General features: G+C 42.1%; 1 protein-coding gene and 1 pseudogene across 4 annotated transcripts in view; one reads left to right on the top strand and one right to left on the bottom strand.

Annotated features, from left to right (window-relative positions):
* LOC129633768 (protocadherin alpha-C2) overlaps nucleotides 1-18,250 on the bottom strand; it is a 128,872-nt gene that overhangs the window by 45,699 nt on the left and 64,923 nt on the right. The window contains exon 1 of one of the 4 annotated variants that reach the window (XM_055555691.1): nucleotides 3,032-6,102. The exons of 2 other annotated variants lie outside the window; for them this stretch is intronic. In XM_055555691.1, the coding sequence (XP_055411666.1) occupies nucleotides 3,032-5,584 (2,553 nt within the window). In that variant the 5' untranslated portion in view covers nucleotides 5,585-6,102. Of the gene's footprint in view, nucleotides 1-3,031; nucleotides 6,103-7,672; nucleotides 8,063-18,250 lie in introns of those variants that run through there. One more of the 4 variants, XM_055555714.1, reaches the window with a different exon arrangement.
* Nucleotides 14,207-15,490, top strand: LOC129633806 (histone-binding protein RBBP4-like; annotated as a pseudogene).

Raw genomic sequence — 18,250 nt, 5'->3', positions numbered from 1 at the left:
AGAGGGTGCCAACTACATTCAATACTAGGTTTTCAGATCTCTCCAAAGAAAAATTCTGCCCCATTGTTAAACAGTTACTCCAAAAACCTCACTGCACAAGTGGCTCATGAAATAAACTCACTGGGGGATAAAATCTACCGAAAGATTAGTCTGGTGTTAAATACTGATATTTAATAAGCAACAAGAGAAACTAGAGAAAGTATGAAATAAAAGATCTGTTGAACAGGTTTTATCAATGGTAAAACAAATAAAAATATGCTAGTTTGGTAGTAACATTTTTTACTCACTGATCCTCCCATTGGTGACCTACTTTTATGCAAAGAATTCCTCTTTTTCCAGAGCAGTTAAGTGACACTACTAGGTGAACCAGCAGTAGCCTAAATGCCTGAGTATCCCATAGCAACAGGAATATAAACAATGAGACTTCTATCTACAACATTTCAAACAGCAGTCTTTAGAGTTAGACAGATATGACTTAAAATACCACTAGTAGAGTGACTGTGTATGTTACTTAACCTCTGTTTCCTCATATGCTAGATGTTGATAAGTATTTGTTTAATATATGACTTACAGGTAATGAAACCATACATATATTGCAGTACAGAATATTTTTATATATAGCTGGGTGGTCAGTGAGCACAAATTCCTGATTCATCTTTTCCAGTCCCCAACTAATTTTAGGCACATGGAATTAATTGCACCCCAGGACTCTCCTGCCATCTGAAAGGACTGGGTAGAGAAGACAGAAAGCCTAACGTAAGAATTTAACAGGTTGATCTAGCAGTGATGACTTTCAGCGTTGAGTGGTTTCTGTCCCCATTTTGCCATGCTATGACAACATGACTCACTCTCCCTGTGTAACCACAAGTATTCCAGGAGCTGCAGATAGGCACTGAATTTCCAGAAGTGTCTGGCAAAAATTTGCCATTATTAAAATCAAGCATCTCCTGGCAAAATCCCACAGGAGTAAGCACTTTTCTGACATAATTTTCTCCCTAGATTAAAGATTTGTGAACCAAAGCACATATTAACACACAGGTCAGTGTGAGACAGAAATAGTTCACATATCAAATTGTCCCAAGCTTTGAGTCAGGAGAGGGAGGGTAACAGTTCACTCCCCTCGCTTCTGGCTCACAGCTGGTAGCAAAGCTCGCCTGCCCTGCTCTCTGTAGAGAGGCCCACGAAGACTTCTCAGTAATTTGTTCAGCAAATGTCTACAGCATCCTTATTTAAAATTAAGCCCTTCTGCTGCTGCTGCTAAGTCGCTTCAGTCGTGTCCAACTCTGTGCGACCCCATAGACAGCAGCCCACCAGGCTCCCCTGCTGCTGCTGCTAAGTCGCTTCAGTCGTGTCCGACTCTGCTACATGCTGCCACAAGCTATGATCTAAAGAATTCTAGAAACTCCTTGATTCCCCACCCCCTGTTCTTAATCAGCAATCTGCCTCTGGTGACTGCTCAGCATTGACTAACACCAGGCTCTTCAGATAAATCTACCTTCAATGTACATGGAAATTCTCTCAATCCATCTCTGTTCTACTCTGTGCTTATATATTAATTTCCTGAAGATGAGCATGAATTTAGAATGTGAAACTATGGATAAAAAGACAACAATATGTCAATGAAAACACATCACAAAAATATAGGAGGGATAAATACTATTAATTCATTTTGCAGTACCTCTGAAAGTCCTAGCTACAAAGTAGTTGTTTGGGAAGAAATAATTTATCACTATTTATGAGATAAAATTTTGACTTCTGAAATCCTATTTAAAGTATCACAGAAAATTCATGTGGAGACAAACACACTACACAAAACACATGCAGTATCCAACATATACATCCTTCATATAATGAGCAAACTAGCCTTATGCCTACTTAAGACTTAAAACCGGTGTATCTACCAACACCTGTCCTTTGTGTACAATAAGTCCCACTTTCCAAGGCTTTTGTAGCTACATTCAGTAAATGAATGTGTGCTTTGGAACATACTGAAGTATTATTTAAAGTATTATCATTTAAGTGAAAGACAGGAGGGCCTTGAAGAGGCTGCTTCACATCTCATCAAAACCTTAGAAACTGTTAAGAGGGAATCAGACCACACTTACTCTAAATGCAGGGAAATCCTCTTACAATGAGTTCACACAATGCCAAGAAAGGTGACTAAGGGCAGTATTCTTCCCCCCTTTCTTTCTCCCCAACCCCAGCTTGTCCCAGGCTTCACCATACCCTCACATCCCTAGTCCACTCATTCTAACATCTCCATGGCCGAACCTGACAAATTGGTTCTTGGCCTTACCATCATTCATCTCCTCTGACAGCCCCTACAGAAGAGTTACCACAGCAAACAGCCAAAACAAACTTGGACTTTGAGGGGGGGGTGTCCACATTCTATGGTCTCATCAACTCTGATAAGAGTTCCTAGCAGATCATATCACATTAGTACAATGCAAAACTAATATTAGAAATATTAACTGGATTAACTAATATGAACTAATATCCAGAAATATTAACTAGAAACTTTACACTGTAGATAGTCCAAGGTATAAATAGTATAGAAAGCATACAGAGGCGACCACCATAACCCTGAAGTCTAAGAACTTTTAAAAAACAACACTCCTCTAGGGTTTCAAAAGAGAACTTTCCCTGTAGATGACACGGCACAAGCCCTTCCTCCTTGAGTCTCATAACATCACTCCCTATAGCACCATCTTATTCTCGGGCCTATTCTATTTCTCTACAAAGCTGTACTTGAACATCACACGATTAAGACAAACCCTCATTTCTCAAACAATTTTATAGTCAAGTCTTCATATATCTGAAGAGAAAGGGGAAATGAAAACAATTCTCTAGTGCTATATTTCTAGAGAGGAAAACACATTCGATTATAACCCAGTCACAGGTACGACATATACTCAGTTTACCAGATAACTCTTGTCATTGCTAATAACTCAATAAAGCCAACTACATGATAGTGGTGGAGGGGGCTGAAAAATGCATGACTTTGTGGAAGACCCCTTGACTACCATCTCACCTCATTTTGAGAAACAGCTTCATTTTTTAGTATAATCAGGTTCCCAGCACTCTGCCCGCTTTGGCCTGTGAGGTGCCTGCTGTCACCTGCCGCTGCTTGGGCTCCCCCAGGTCCCGGTCCTGTCTGTGCCCCTGTGTTGTAGAACATGAAGGTATCGCTCCCTGAGCCTGCTGTCAGACAGGCCTTGTAGCAGTAGGTCTTGGTGAGGGAGCCGTTCCCTCGCACTTCGATGAAGTGAGGCTGCACTTTGAGGCCAGGAGGTATCCTGGCGTCAATGTTGTTGTTGGCCTGCTTGTAGAGTTCTGCAGGGCACCTCTCCCTCACTCCACAGAAGCCTCCACAGCACGTGGTGCCATAAGCCGTGTAGCGGCAGCACTTGATGATGCTCAAAACAATGATTGTCAAAAGAAATATAAAAGACACTGTGCTTAGTGCTATTATGAGATAAAGGGTAATTTCAGAGTATGTCCGAGGACTTTTCACGTGTCTCTGAGTGTCAGGGAGGATTCTGGAAACCCTGTCCACCACAGCTACTGTAATGGCCACAGAGGCTGACAACGAGGGCTCTCCATTATCTCGGACCACCACAGTCAGGTTGAAAGTGGTTCCAGTCTCGTCTCCCATCTTCCTGGTAGTCCTAATTTCTCCTGTGTGGAGCTCTACTTTAAAGAGGTCCAGGTCAGAAATCTGGGACAGATGGTAAAAGAGCCAAGCATTTTGCCCAGAATCTGAGTCCATGGCTATGACTTTAGTGACCAGGTAGCCAGCAGGGGCAGTTCGAGGCACCATTTCAATGGCTACTGATGAATTGGTTGAGGTAGGGTACAGGATGTGAGGGGCATGGTCATTCACGTCCACTACATACACATTGACGGTCACAGTGCTGCTCAGTGGTGGGCTCCCATTGTCTCGAGCCTCCACAATCACAAAAAACTCCCGAAACTTCTCATAATCAAAGGAGTTGACAGCATAAAGGCTGCCACTGGCACTGTTAATGGAGACATAGGAGGTGACCGGCAGCCCTTGAACTTCCCTCTCCAGGAGGGAGTAGGTCACCTCCGCATTCTCCTTTTCATCTGGGTCCGTGGCTTGCACAGTGCAGAGCAATACCCCTGGCAAATTGTTCTCCTCGATATAGATGGAGTAGGAGTCCTTTGGGAAGCTGGGGGGATTATCATTGATGTCAGAGATCTCAACCTGCAGTGTCCGCTGGGACGTGAGCTGTGGTACTCCTCCATCAGTGGCAGTCACTGTGATGTTGTAGGCAGCCACCCGCTCCCGGTCCAGGGGTCCACTCACCACCAGTGTGTAGGAGTTTCCAAAACCATTCAGTCGGAAAGGCAGTGCGGCCTCCAGGCCCAGGCTCACTTTCCGGTTGGGACCCGAGTCTTGGTCATTGACACTGAGAAGGGCCACAACAGTGTTGGGGGCAGCGTCCTCAGGCACCGGGCTGTACAGATCCGTGAGCACCACCTCTGGTGCGTTATCATTCACGTCCACGATATCCACCAGTACCTTGCAGTGACCCACCATGGGCACCGGACCCCGGTCAGTTGCCTGCACATAGATCTGGTAGGAGGAGGCCTCCTCGTAATCCAGCGCTCCGCTGACGCGCACTTCCCCCGTGCTGGCGTCGATGCTGAAGAGCTGTCTCTCCCGGTCCGACGTGTAGCTGCTCAAGGAGTACGTGAGCTCGCCATTGGAGCCCTCATCCGGGTCGGAGGCATTCAGCTTCACCACTAGCGTGCCTGGGGGCGAGTCCTCTCGAAGGTGGACGCGGTAAGTGGACTGGTCGAAAGCGGGAGAATTGTCGTTAGTGTCCAGGACTCGCACCGAGATCTGCGCCGTGCCGGAGCGGGCTGGGCTGCCCCCGTCCACAGCTGTGAGAACCAGGTGGTGCAAGACTGCCTGCTCGCGGTCTAGGCCCTTCCGCAGCAGCAGCTCCAGCACCTTACTGTTCTCTTGCAGGGGTTTCAGGTCCAGCTCGAAGTGCTCATTGGGGCTGAGCTCGTAGGTCTGCACCGAGTTGGTGCCCACGTCGGGGTCCTGGGCGCTCTCTATGTGAAAGCGCGCTCCAGGGGCCACCGATTCGCTTACCTGCAGCTGGTAGTCGGGCCGCGGGAAGCGGGGCGAGTTGTCGTTGATGTCCAGCACCTCCACCTCCACGGCGCTCACCGCCACCGGGCTGTGCGCCAGCACTTCCAGGCTGAGCAGGCAGCGAGGCCGCTGCTCGCACAGCGCCTCCCGGTCAATGCGCTCGTTGACGAAGAGCGCTCCATTGGTCAGGTCCAGCTCCAGGTAGCGCGGGCTGGGCGCACCCAGGTGGTGGATGCGCAGGCAGCCCGGCCCCAAGCGCCGCAGCTCCAACCCCAGCGCACGAGCCACGTTGCCCACAGGCGCGCCGGGTGCCTGCTCCTCCGGCACCGAGTATCGCAGCTGGGAGGCCGCTGGGCCCGGCAGCAGCAGGAGAAGCTGCAACAGCGGCAGCCAGGACATGGGCGGCTGGAGTCGCAGATGCACTCTCTCCCCGGGTCTGATGCCCGCCAGCTCCATAGCCACCGGCCACGGCGGAGGCAGCCGGGCAGGGCCGGAGGCAGCAGCTTCCCCAGCCTTGCTCCACGCCCCGGCCGCGCCTCCGCCTCCGCTCGTGCCGCCCAACGCCCGCTCCCCCACACCTCACGTGCCAGCAAACGCTAGCAAATGCCGGGGGCCGCTCCCCTCGTGGGCCCTCCGGAGGGCTCCTGGCCCCGCCGCCAGCCCTGACTCCCCATATCCCAGCTCTTCCGCTCGCCACCGAGTCGCTCTGCCTGGCTTCGCTTCCTTGCCGCCGCCGCCGCCGCTGGTCCAGGGGGAGGGAAGAGGAAGCAGAAGGGGAGGGGGAGGAGTGCTCAGCAAGTCCGGCTCCAATTCCGCACCGAGGTGGCGGACGGCGACCGACCCGGTCAGCCCAGTCGCTCCGACCACTCCAGCCCCAGCTCCTGCACGCCGGACCCGCCGGATCCCGGCAGACCGCGGGAACACGGCCACTCCCTTTCTCCCTGCCCCCACTGTCCTGTTCAGCCCGTCTCCACGGTCCCTCGGCTGCTGCACGGGTCTTGTAAGCAGATTCTAGGAAAGACTGCTAAATCTCTTGGACTCGAGCTATCAGCTCCCAGGAAAAGATTTCCAAGCGCAATTCAAGAAAATACACCGAGGGCCTCAGCTAAGTACTGGTATCTGGGCGGCGGCTTCACGTTCAAAGAAACAAACGCCAGAGAGGCACTCTGGAGGATGAGGAGGATTATTTCTCTGACCCCAGCATTTTCCCTGAATACTCCTAAATACTGCAGAAAGTGTTCAACTTCTAGAGCAGAGGGAGGGGGTGGGAAGTGCTGTCCTCTTTCGCGGAGCAGACCTAAAACTAGCATCCTGGGATCCAACACTCGATTCTGCTCCTGGCCGAATGGCCTTTACTTTGATTGTGTGCCTTGGCAAATAACAAATATTTCAGGTTTTAAAATTCTTTAAAATATTGGTTCCATGAGGCTGCAGGCTAAGTTCTTACTTGACCACTTTTGATTATAGTGGGGAGAATCTGGTAAAATTTTAAAGAGTTTCTTCCTTCAAGCTTTTCCTCATTTTACTTCAAATCTTTATCATTTATCACCCAAAACATTTTCTTTGTTCTTTCAAGTGATTTAATATTTTTTCTTTAATGGATGACAATGTCAAGAGCCTGCAAAACCATTACATCAAGATTGTTACTCTTGATTTCCCAAGCCTGTCCAGAAGTTGGAATCCATTAATGCTTTGCAGTGAAAAGTCTGCTGTTATTAAGCAAAATGTGGGAGGTTAGGATTTATCTTACACTACCAGGGAACAATTTCAATGGCTGCAGCTCATATTCCATAAATACGAGGCTCCCCTACACCTGCTGGTCTCTGCAGGTGTAATACACACCTTGTATTGCTGCAGAGGCAACAAAAGGATAACCAATTGCCTTCAGTGAACAGAAAGGCAGAAGGATCAGAAAAAGCCTTTCTGTGCTGTGTCATTGCCTCTTCTTCTCAGTTCTGAGCATCCACTTTCCCCAGGCCTTCTCATCTATTCTACAAGAGTTTAAAACTCATTGCCCCACTTGTTAAAAAAAAAAAAAAAAAAGCACTCACTCCTCTTCTTTCAGCATCCTCTCACCCCTTGATCTTCTGCTGTGGGTCATTTCCTAGCTATGAACTGCAACAAAACTAGAACAAGACCTGACATTTGACATGCTTTGCTCCTTCAGGGGGTGAAGGGGCCAAGGCACCCAGGTTTCAAAGGCCTGGACTAGGGCATCTCTTCTTCCCACATACCAGGTGCACCCTCTGACAACTCCACAACCTAACTCATTTTATTCCAGAGAAGCTCCCAGCTTCCTTCTATCTCTTCCTTCTATGTCTTCCATGTGCTGCTTCTTATTTGCCCTCTTTGTTCCCTTAAGGGTGCAGAGAAGGAAGTAATTTCCATCGCATTCTAATCTATCTCCTTTCCTAGGCCTCTGGCTTCTCCCTCTGTCAGCTTCCTTCCAAAATGTCCCTATAGTAACTCTGTCTCTGTTTGCTGTGGTAATTTGATCTCAGAAAGCCTTAAACTTTCAAGTGCATGAATTGTAGGTCTGGCCTATGTCTTCACCCATTACTTATTTCTGAAAATAAATGGCTTATAAGTGGAATCAAGTTATAAGTTGTCAGGAAGAATGACCTTTTCTTCCCTCATCTCCTCCCAGGCTTTCATAGTCACTGCCACCTCTGCCCACAGCTCGGGAACCTGGTCACTAGGCACTGACCATGCATGGACCTGTGCCCCTGACAAGATCACAGGCTCTTAAGGAAGAGATGAAAATGACAGAGGTTTGGTAACGTTTTTAATGGAAGCCCCCAAGTGTCAACTCAGGAGAAAAATCAGGCCTCTTCTCTTAGTAATCTTGTCATCTTCCAGCAAGGACATCTGCCAGGTTGTCCATCTTGATGTGTCAGGATCATAAGCTTCAGCTAGTGCTCACTCCCTCAATGGCTGAGAAGGCAAACAGCACCAGTGCAAATCAGCCACCTTTTCAAAGATACACTGAAGAGATGGTGTACTCTGTATTTGGCACTACAATGATTTAGTTCCTCATATATTGTACATGTCTCATGCCAACCTTACTAGTTATTGGAATGGGATTGTTTAGACTGCTGGCAGGTGCCCTGTCCATGAATATTAGTACTAATGCCTCAGCCACACCACTATGCAGTCCTTCCTTTCCTCAGACCTTCAAGAACCTCTACAGAAAAGCAGAGTAGCACAGTGTAGTAATACAGATTTTGAAGTCAGTCACACCCCTGCCAATGACTAACCATGTGGCCTTGGTCATGTTATATAACTTAAACTTTAGCTTACTCATTATAATTGGGGAAGACAATTTTAAGTAAACTCATAGAATCATTACAATTACATGAAATGATGTATACAAAACAATCTTAGGGAGATTAAAGAGGTACAAACTTCCTCTTATAAAATAAGTCACAAGTATGAAACATACAATATGGGAATATAGTCAATAATAATGTGATATCTCTGTATAGTGACAAATGCTAACTAGACTTATTGTGGTGATCATTTTGTAACACACAGAAATATTGAATCACTGTGTTGTGTGCCAGAAATTAGCATAGTGCTGTATGTCAATTATACTTCACAAACACACAAACTCATAGAAGAAGAAATTAGATTTATGGTTACCAGAGGTGAGAGGGTAGGAGAGGGGGAGTTAGATGAAGCCAGTTAGAAGATGGGCTTCATACAAACTGCCAGTTAGAAGGTAAGTACTAGGGATATAATGCACAAGATGATAAATAATATAATTGATACTACTATATATTATATATGAAAGCTGTTAAGAGAGTAAATCCTAAGAGTTCTCATCATGAGGAAAGAAATTTTCTTTTTCTTTCATTTTCTATCTATATGAGAAACTGGATGTTCATTAAACATTGTAGTAATTATTTCATGATGTATGTAACTTAAATCATCATGCTGTACACCTTAAACTTATACAATGCTGTATGTCAGTTATATCTCAATAAAATTGGAAAGAGAAAAACAACCTACATAGTAATTGACAAATGTTATTATTATTATCATTATTATTGTTATTACCAAAATGCAACAACTTCTTATCATCAGATAACCTCCTTAATTGACAGTCTGTATATAGCATGGCCCTTTAAAGTATCGAACAAAGATTACCACCTGTAACTATGCCAGACGAAGTCGGTGATGATGGGGAAGATGAATATGTACCAAAGTTGAGTTTATCCTATATTTTGAAAACAAAAACCAGTCCTTTTCTATATCACCAAAGAAAAGGGACTTACGTCATAAGAATTCCTTCAAGGGATTTGTTTCCTCACAAGAGATTCACCTTTTTTAAGATACGTGAAAATATGCTAGCAACAGAGTACAGAACTGTTGCCAAACATGCTGTAATCTCTAACGCCCAGTGTAGAGATTGGCACAGAGGTACTTAATAATGTTTCTTGAACAGAACTAAATTTACAACTTCACTGTACAATTATCTCAAATAAAAAGAGCTTCATCTTTTCTCTCCCCCTTTCCAAATCTTATCTATATTTCAAGATCCATCTTAAAACCTACCTAATCCATGAAACATTGTCTATTCTAAACATAAGGTCTTTTTATCTCTCTAAATGCTGACATTCAGAATTCTAAACGTGTCATTTTTTAATTCATCCAAATGCTTTAATATTATTTCTTTATCTTAATTATAACCAACCTACAAGCAGAAGCCATGTTGTATGTGTCTTTATCTTCTTCACAGTGTAGGAAACCTCTCAATAAATAAGTGATGGGTGTTTCCACTTCTTCAGATCCTTTTTTAGCAGATATAAGAAGAGCTATCGCTTCCCTTTTTTCCCCCAGATCTCATGGTGAGAGGGTTCAACGGTCCACAATGATTTAACTTCCTTTAAAATTTGAAATTCAAAATATTCCAAACCTGGAACTAATTCTAAAGTTGCTGGACTCTTTAAGAAAGGATCTGCTCAGAATTATTTTATTATCACTCTTTCTACCTTATAATTATAAATTATATAAAAAAAAAGATATTCCCTGCTCATAACTAACAAAGAAAGTGACATGATATGAGAAGCACCACAAAAAAAAAAAAACATGATTTTGTTTACCCCCATGTTAGCCAAGAACTCTGAAATAGTCTCCCTTAATTATATCCCTTAATTGTATCTGTGAAATGCATCTATCCTGAGGTCATTGGACACAGGAGCAAAACCAATCAGAACACAACCCAATTAAGCCTCTGAGAAAATACTGGTGCTCAGTGAACTCTCCTAATTCACATAAATTTTCCTTTATTATTAGTGTCATTACAAATCATTTTACTTTGGGGAAGCAAACAATCTAGAGTCTTTTGACCACAAGGTGTTCTCATTAGTTAGATCAGTCTTTGCACTGACCATTATGGGAATATCTGTCAAATAGGGAAGGTTATAATTTTCAGTTTTAAGGTGTGTATTTATGTTGTTCCACCAACTGAGCACATGACATATAATTTAAAAACAGAGACAAATGAACATCCCAATGTTTAGTGTGGTCCAAAAGAGTTTAAAAATTCCATCTTGTTATAAAGGAACTGCACTTCTGATCTTTATACATCTTGAAAAGGAAAATGTTTACAAATATGATTATAGCATTCTTTACAGGTACAGCATCCAATGATTGGAGAGATAAAAAAAAGATTTTTCATTTAACATGATGGTTGAATTTTTTCCACAGTCCCTTTCCTCCAGAGGAAATGCATTAGCTTTTAGGGACAGATCCTTTAAGTCTTTAGTTCTAAGAAATTAATATACTGTTGATTCGAGACTGAGGCATCTGAAAATTGCTTACAATAAACAAAGGAACTCAAACTATCTTTGGATAAATAATAAAAAGGGAGAAATACACTAAGAGCTTGGGGCAGATAGTGTAATATAACAGATAAAATCAAACTATTCACTTATTAGAGAGCTTTGCTTCTCTATCACTATTTTCAATTGAGATGGCCTACCAAAAATCACAGAATGTTAAAGGTTGAGAGAAATTTAGAAAGTATCTCACCCAAATTCTTTACTTTTCATTGAGCAAAATGTTTAAGTGGAACTTGAACCTCAAGATCAGTGAGGAGATAGGAAACATAAAAGTGCTAAAAGTAAGCCAAGTAATAAATGATCTTCCAGAGTATTAGCGGAACTTACAGATGTGACTAGAGTACCAAATTTCCTATTTTTTTAAAAGTGCCATTGAGTCTGATATAAATTCCTTCAAAACTATTGCTACTAAAGTAACTGTTTTTGAGCACTTAGAGACAAAGGCATTCATACTAGGGACCACTTTGGCTTAACTGAAAACTGGTAACATCAAACCAACCACATAAACTTTTAAAAAAATCCACATGGGCATTTTAGATTTTCAATTGCTAGAATAATTGACAAGGAAAATGCTATAGGCACAGTCTATTTGGAATTCATGAAGACATTAAATAAAGTCCCCCAATATCTCCTTACAGACAAAAGGAAGGAAGAAAGGCTATGGACAGTATAATTAGATGATTTCATAATTATTTGGATAACAGTGACAAAAAGTGTTTATTAATGGAATATTTCAGCCTGAAAGGAGAATTCTTGTAGGTGACTGCAGAGATTCACCATTGGTCTTAGCACTTAGTTATTCAACATTTTATCAATGACTCAAAGCAAGGAAGCATAAATAGTCCACGCCAATCCAGCAACAAGTTGAGCTTTCTGGAATGAGAATACCAACTGCCTGGAGTAAGCCATGTTTCTAATTCACTAAAATTAGAACCAATATTCTATTTGAGACTCAATGCATGCCAGAAAATGGTAAGTTTGTATTTAAGTTAATTCCTGGCTTCCGGTATTGCCATTAAAACCTGTTCCAAGTTTCCATTCATCACTCAAGGCCTTTTATTTTAATAGAAAAACTTGTTTTGGCCCTGTTTCTCCTCTTCAATTCTTGGGATTTTAGCCATAGAATAAAATAAGACGGTAATTGGCACTAAAACAATACCCTTGTTCCCAAGTGGGTTTTAGCCAAAGCAGTCATCGATTTGTACACATTTTTTTTTTAATTTCAAAAAATGTAGATATTGGTGAGGTACCTGGAATTGGAACTGTTTTCCAGGATTGACCTGTTTGGTCTAAATGAAGGTCACAGTGTCTTCTTTCTATACCCATTGTGTTTGCTGCTTGAAGAAAACAAACATATACCTCTACCTAAAAAGGGTGAATTCTCAAAAGTATCTGTTCATATATTCAGAGTATCAAGTAATTATTGGCTTTTTGGTTCCTCCTTGCCATGTTGATGCCTTAGCACTACGTTTACATATCATTTCTGTACATATTATTTCATTTAATGCTCACAAGAGCACAGTCCCCAGTCAGGTTGGTACTGATGAAGAAGATACCCAAAAGGTGAAGAAATTTAACAGAATCTTCAGGAAGCTCTTTTCCATGCCCTTTTTTCTTGAGCTAGAAATACCACCTCTGACCACTACACATGCACTCTTAGTTAAGAATTATGTTACTGCCTCCAGCAAAAAGTTCCAAGTATTTTATATGAGCTCCTATCCAATTCCTTTTACAACTATAATTTTTTGATCTTTTAGAGACTTCAGTTGGAATACACACACACACACACACACACACACACACGTGTGTGTGCGTGCTAAGTCGCTTCAGTCGTATCTGACTCTGTGCAACCCTATGGACTATAGCCTGCCAGGTTCCTCTATCCATGGGATTCTCCAGTCAAGAATACTGGAGTGGGTTGTCATGCCTTCCTCCAGAGGATCTTCCCAACCCAGGGATCAAACCTGTGTCTCTTATGTCTCCTGCATTGGCAGACAGGTTATTTACCACTAGGGCCACCTGGGAAGCCTACACACGCGTGCACACACACACACACACACTGGTTGGCCTTAGCAAAACTGCAATACAAAACAGATTTGTGTTTCATTTCTTCTTTCAGTACCATCTTCCCACCTACAATATTGTGCCTAAGTAATTGGGTTTTACAAATGAACCTCTTTTTTGGCCATACTACATGGTTTGCAGGATCTCATCTACAATATTCTGCCTAAGTAATGGGGTTTTACAAATAAATTGGCTTAGGGATCTTAGTTCCCTGACCAGGGGATGAACCTGGGCCCCCTGAAATGGAAGCACAGCATCCTAACCACTGGACGGCCAGGGAATTCCCAGACTTTTCTAATATCTCATTTGTGTATTTGTTGTGATGGATATTGTTACATAAATTCTTCAGCAGTTATGTGTACATTATAAGGTGGGTAAAATATAAATTCTCTAAATTAGCCAATTTAAGATGTATCCTGTGATATGAAAAGATCTTTAAGGTATTTTGATGAGCAATTACTGTTATCTAAAACTTTTATCAAAGTTAGAAACCTCTCAGAGTTCCAAGAGACTTATAGATTCTTCATTTTTGTGGTATCCTCAGAACTTTTTACAATGGATCTTTTAGGTGGTAAGATTCTAGGATTAAATTCCACTAGCAATTATAGACCCAACTTCACTTGAAGGTTTTTAATCACATCATATGCTTAGGTCATGCACCTAGGGAGGGTCCTCTTATAATAATTCTGCTTAATGTAAAACCAGACTCTTAAGATTCAAGATCTGGCTCCATTGTTTATTATGTGTCCTTGGGAAAGGTTTTCGCATGCTCTCTCTCTCTCTCTCTGTAGATCTCAGCTTAGTAAAATAAGGGAAAACAGTACTTACTACCAACAGTTTCTGCTAGGCATTTATTGAGATAAAGCATGTAAAATTTCCATTTTATGCATTTTCAATGATTATTAGCCAGAAAAAAAGAGGGCACAGCATAGGGATAGAAGTCTCATAAAATTATCAAAATAACCTGAGGAGAAAGGAGGGATGAGTGAAAAGAGCAAAACTCCAAGTTTCTGCATTCTCTTTTTACATTCTTGACTGATAGAATTGAGGAGAAAAATCTAGTACTGAGAAGAAAAATCTAGTACTGGTTCTATTTATTTAGCATCTCTGATCTAATGGTCTCAAAGATCTTAAAATCACAGGATCCCCACCGGCTTGCCTAACCTCCATGGCCGACAAGGAAGCAGCCTTTGATGACGCAGTAGAAGAATGTGTGATCAATGAAGAATACAAAATATGGAAAAAGAACACTCCTTTTCTTTACAATTTGGTGATGAACCATGCTCTGGAGTGGCCTAGCCTAACTGCACAGTGGCTTCCAGATGTAACCAGACCAGAAGGGAAAGATTTCAGTATTCATCGACTTGTCCTGGAGACACACACACGTCAGATGAACAAAACCACCTTGTGATAGCCAGCATGCAGCTTGCTAACCATAATGCTCAGTTTGATGCTTCACACTACAACAGTGAAAAAGGAGAATTTGGGGGTTTTGGCTCAGTTAGTGGAAAAATTGTGTTAGAAATCAAGATCAACCTTGAAGGAGAGGTAAACAGGGCATGCTATATACCCCAGAACCCTTGCATCATTGCAACAAAAACTCCATCCAGTGATGTTCTTGGTTTTGGCTATACAAAACATCCTTCTAAACCAGACCCTTCTGGAGAGTGCAACCCAGACTTGCATCTCTGTGGACATCAGAAGGAAGGCTACAGGCTTTCTTGGAACCCAAATCTCAGTGGGCACCTACTGAGTGTTTCAGATGATCACACTGTCTGCCTGTGGGACATCAGTGCTGTCCCAAAGAAAGGGAAAGTTGTGGATGTGAAGACCATCTTCACAGGGCACACGGCAGTAGTAGAGGATGTCTCCTGGCATCTGCTCCATGAGTCCTCTTTGGGTCAGTGCTAATGATCAGAAACTCAATATCTGGGATACTCGTTCTAACAATACTTCCAAGCCAAGCCACTCAGTTGATGCTCACACTGCTGAAGTGAACTGCCTTTCTTTCAGTCCTTATAGTGAGTTCATTCTTGCCACAGGATCAGCTGACAAGACTGTTGCTCTGTGGGATCTGAGAAATCTGAAACTTAAGTTGCATTCCTTTGAATCACATAAGGATGAAATATTCCAGGTTCAGTGGTCGCCTCACAATGAGACTATTTTGGCTTACAGTGGTACTGATCGTAGACTGCATGTCTGGGATTTAAGCAAAATTAGAGAGGGACAATCCCCAGAAGATGCAGAAGATGGGCCACCAGAATTGTTTATTTATGGTGGTCACACTACCAAGATATCTGATTTCTCTTGGAATCCCAACGAACCTTGGGTGATTTGTTCTGTATCAGAAGACAATATCATGCAAGTGTGGCAAATGGCAGAGAACATTTATAATGATGAAGACCCTGAAGAAAGTGTGGCTCCAGAAGGACAAGGATCTTAGATCATGTCTGCACTTTTTGGACTCCCCTGTTCTTTCTCTCAACTCTGAGATTGATTTAACACTGGTTTTGAGACACAGACTTTGTTTGGTTATCCCTCTATAATAAATTCTATCAACAATGTTATTAGTCCAAACAGAAGGTGTTTTCTAAATATTAACTGGTGGCTTCTTGATTCAGCAGAGCCACAGACTTATACTTAAATTTTCTTTAGGAATTTTCTAGTAACAGAGGTCTAAAAGTAGCCACAAAAAAGGAGGAGTATTGTGTGTGGTTATTTTTCTTCTTATGCTATACCCCCAAGTTTTTCAGACTCATTTAAGTAAAGGCTAAAGTGAGTAAGAAATAGAGCCAAGTGAGGTAGGTGTCTGAGCCATGAAGTATAAATACTACAAGATGTTGTTTTTATTCAGGAAATAGAGGAGATTCAAGTCATACAAATTCCTACATGCCGAACTTTCCAGGATGCACATTTTCTTACATAGACCAGTCCCCTCTCAGTTTCTTTAGTTAAGTCAAAACAATGTGTTCCTCCTTCCCCATATATTTTTGCTTGTTAGTGTATTTCTTGAGCTGTTTTAATATTATTTCTTTACTTTCTGTGAAATGGTTTTTTAAAAAAACTTGGGAATACCAAGTTGTAAAGGTATTCCTCTTTACAACATGGTTGTTAAAACCATGTTTTTACCTGACAGTTATACCACAGGTAGACTGTCCAGTTAAGTTGAAAAGAGTGATTCAATAGCTTGTATTTGTTTTTAAAATTAAATTAATCCTGGATAAGAGTTGCTTTTTTTTTTAAGGAGTCAGTCCTTGACCACTAGTTTGATACCATCTCAATTTTGGGTGACCTGTTTCACAGCAGGCCTGTTACTCTCCATGACTAACTGTGTAAGTGCTTATAATGGAATACATTGCTTTTCTACATTAAAAAAAAAAGATCTTAATATCATTTAATTTATACATATACAACTTGAAGTGGGTTAATGCCTACTTTAGCCTTCCAGCCCTGAGTAGAAAAATATGTATACACACATGCATACCAAACTTTCCAATTAGTTAATACTTTAACTTGAGACTTTTTCTTTATCTAAATCTATTGGGGAATTTTTCAATAAACTCAGTAAACCAAAGACAATAAGGTGGTAACTTTAATGAAGATATAAAACTGAAGCACAGAATGGTTTGATAATTTACTAGAAATAAGAGTTGGTTTCAAGCAGATCAATGGCACCCCACTCCAGTACTCTTACCTGGAAAATTCCATGGACGGAGGAGCCTGGTAGGCTGCAGTCCATGGGGTCGCTAAGAGTTGGATACGACTAAGCGACTTCACTTTCACTCTTCACTTTCATGCATTGGAGAAGGAAATGGCAACCCACTCCAGTGTTCTTGCCTGGAGAATCCCAGGGACAGGGGAGCCTGGTGGACTGCTGTCTATGGGGTTGCGCAGAGTCGGACACAACTGAAGCGACTTAGCAGCAGCAGGGGGGAAAAAATCTCACTTTCTCCCTTTCGAGTTCAATGTTACATCTATTATAACAGAACTGTCACCCTAAAATATTCAATATCCTTTATAATTAAAATTTCATCATAGCCTCCCATGATTGGTTTTCTGCTATACTCTCAAGCTAGACTACTATTCCTCTGATCCAATTATCATAAGCTCATTTGAAATCTCAACTGTATATGAAACATTTATTGGTTCATAAATCAGTGTATACATAGGATATACTAGACAGATATGCCTCCTAGGATATGTAGGTTTAGTGCTCCTTAAGCTAGCAGGAGTTGAAAAATAAAGAGGATTTTCAAATCACAAAAAAGTCCTTCTTTCCAAGTGTCAACAATGATGTGTTAAGAAAGTAGCTGGTGCACTGGGATGACCCAGAGGGATGGAATGGGGAGGGAGGAGGGTTCAGGATGGGGAACACATGTATACCTGTGGCAGATTCATTTTGATATTTGGCAAAACTAATACAATTATGTAAAGTTTAAAAAAAAAATTCTGAACAATCCAGAGGGAGGAATTTCCTCAATTTGATAAAGCATTTATAAAAAGTCTATGACTTCCATAATACTTAATGGTGAAATATTGAATACTTATGCCCTAAAGTTGGAAATAAAGCAAGGATGCCTACTCTTATCACTTCTATTCACTACTGTACTATAGGTCCTGGTGCTGCTGCTGCTGCTAAGTCGCTTCAGTCGTGTCCGACTCTGTGTGACCCCATAGACAGCAGCCCACCAGGGTCCCCCATCCCTGGGATTCTCCAAGCAAGAACACTGGAGTGGGGTGCCATTTCCTTCTCCAATGCATGAAAGTAAAAAGTGAAAGTGAAGTCGCTCAGTCGTGTCCAACTCTTAGTGACCTCATGGACTGCAGCCTACCAGGCTCCTCCATCCATGGGATTTTCCAGGCAAGAGTACTGGAGTGGGTTGCCATTGCCTTCTCCGAGACTATAGGTCCTAGCCATTGCTATTAAGTAACAAAGAAAAATATTAATGTAATCCTGGAAGAAAGAAGAGTCTCTATTTCCAGATGATACAATTAGAAAATCCTAAGGAATATTATACAGCTCATTTCCAAACTTAGAAAATTACAATATCAAAACAATTTACTACTGGTGAAAGAAAAAACATACAGATCAAAGGGATGAAACAGAGTCCAGAATAAGGTCAGCAAAATATGGTCCATTGATTTTTGATAAACATGCCATGATAACTGAAAAGAGTAGGTCTTTTCAATAAATGGCCTTTGAATGGAGAAA

This window comes from Bubalus kerabau, chromosome 1 (genome assembly GCF_029407905.1).
Source record: "Bubalus kerabau isolate K-KA32 ecotype Philippines breed swamp buffalo chromosome 1, PCC_UOA_SB_1v2, whole genome shotgun sequence".
Classification (NCBI taxonomy): Eukaryota; Metazoa; Chordata; class Mammalia; order Artiodactyla; family Bovidae; genus Bubalus; species Bubalus kerabau.
The sequence above is the reverse complement of the archived record's forward strand: the minus strand, read 5'-3'. Positions and strand labels throughout refer to the sequence as shown.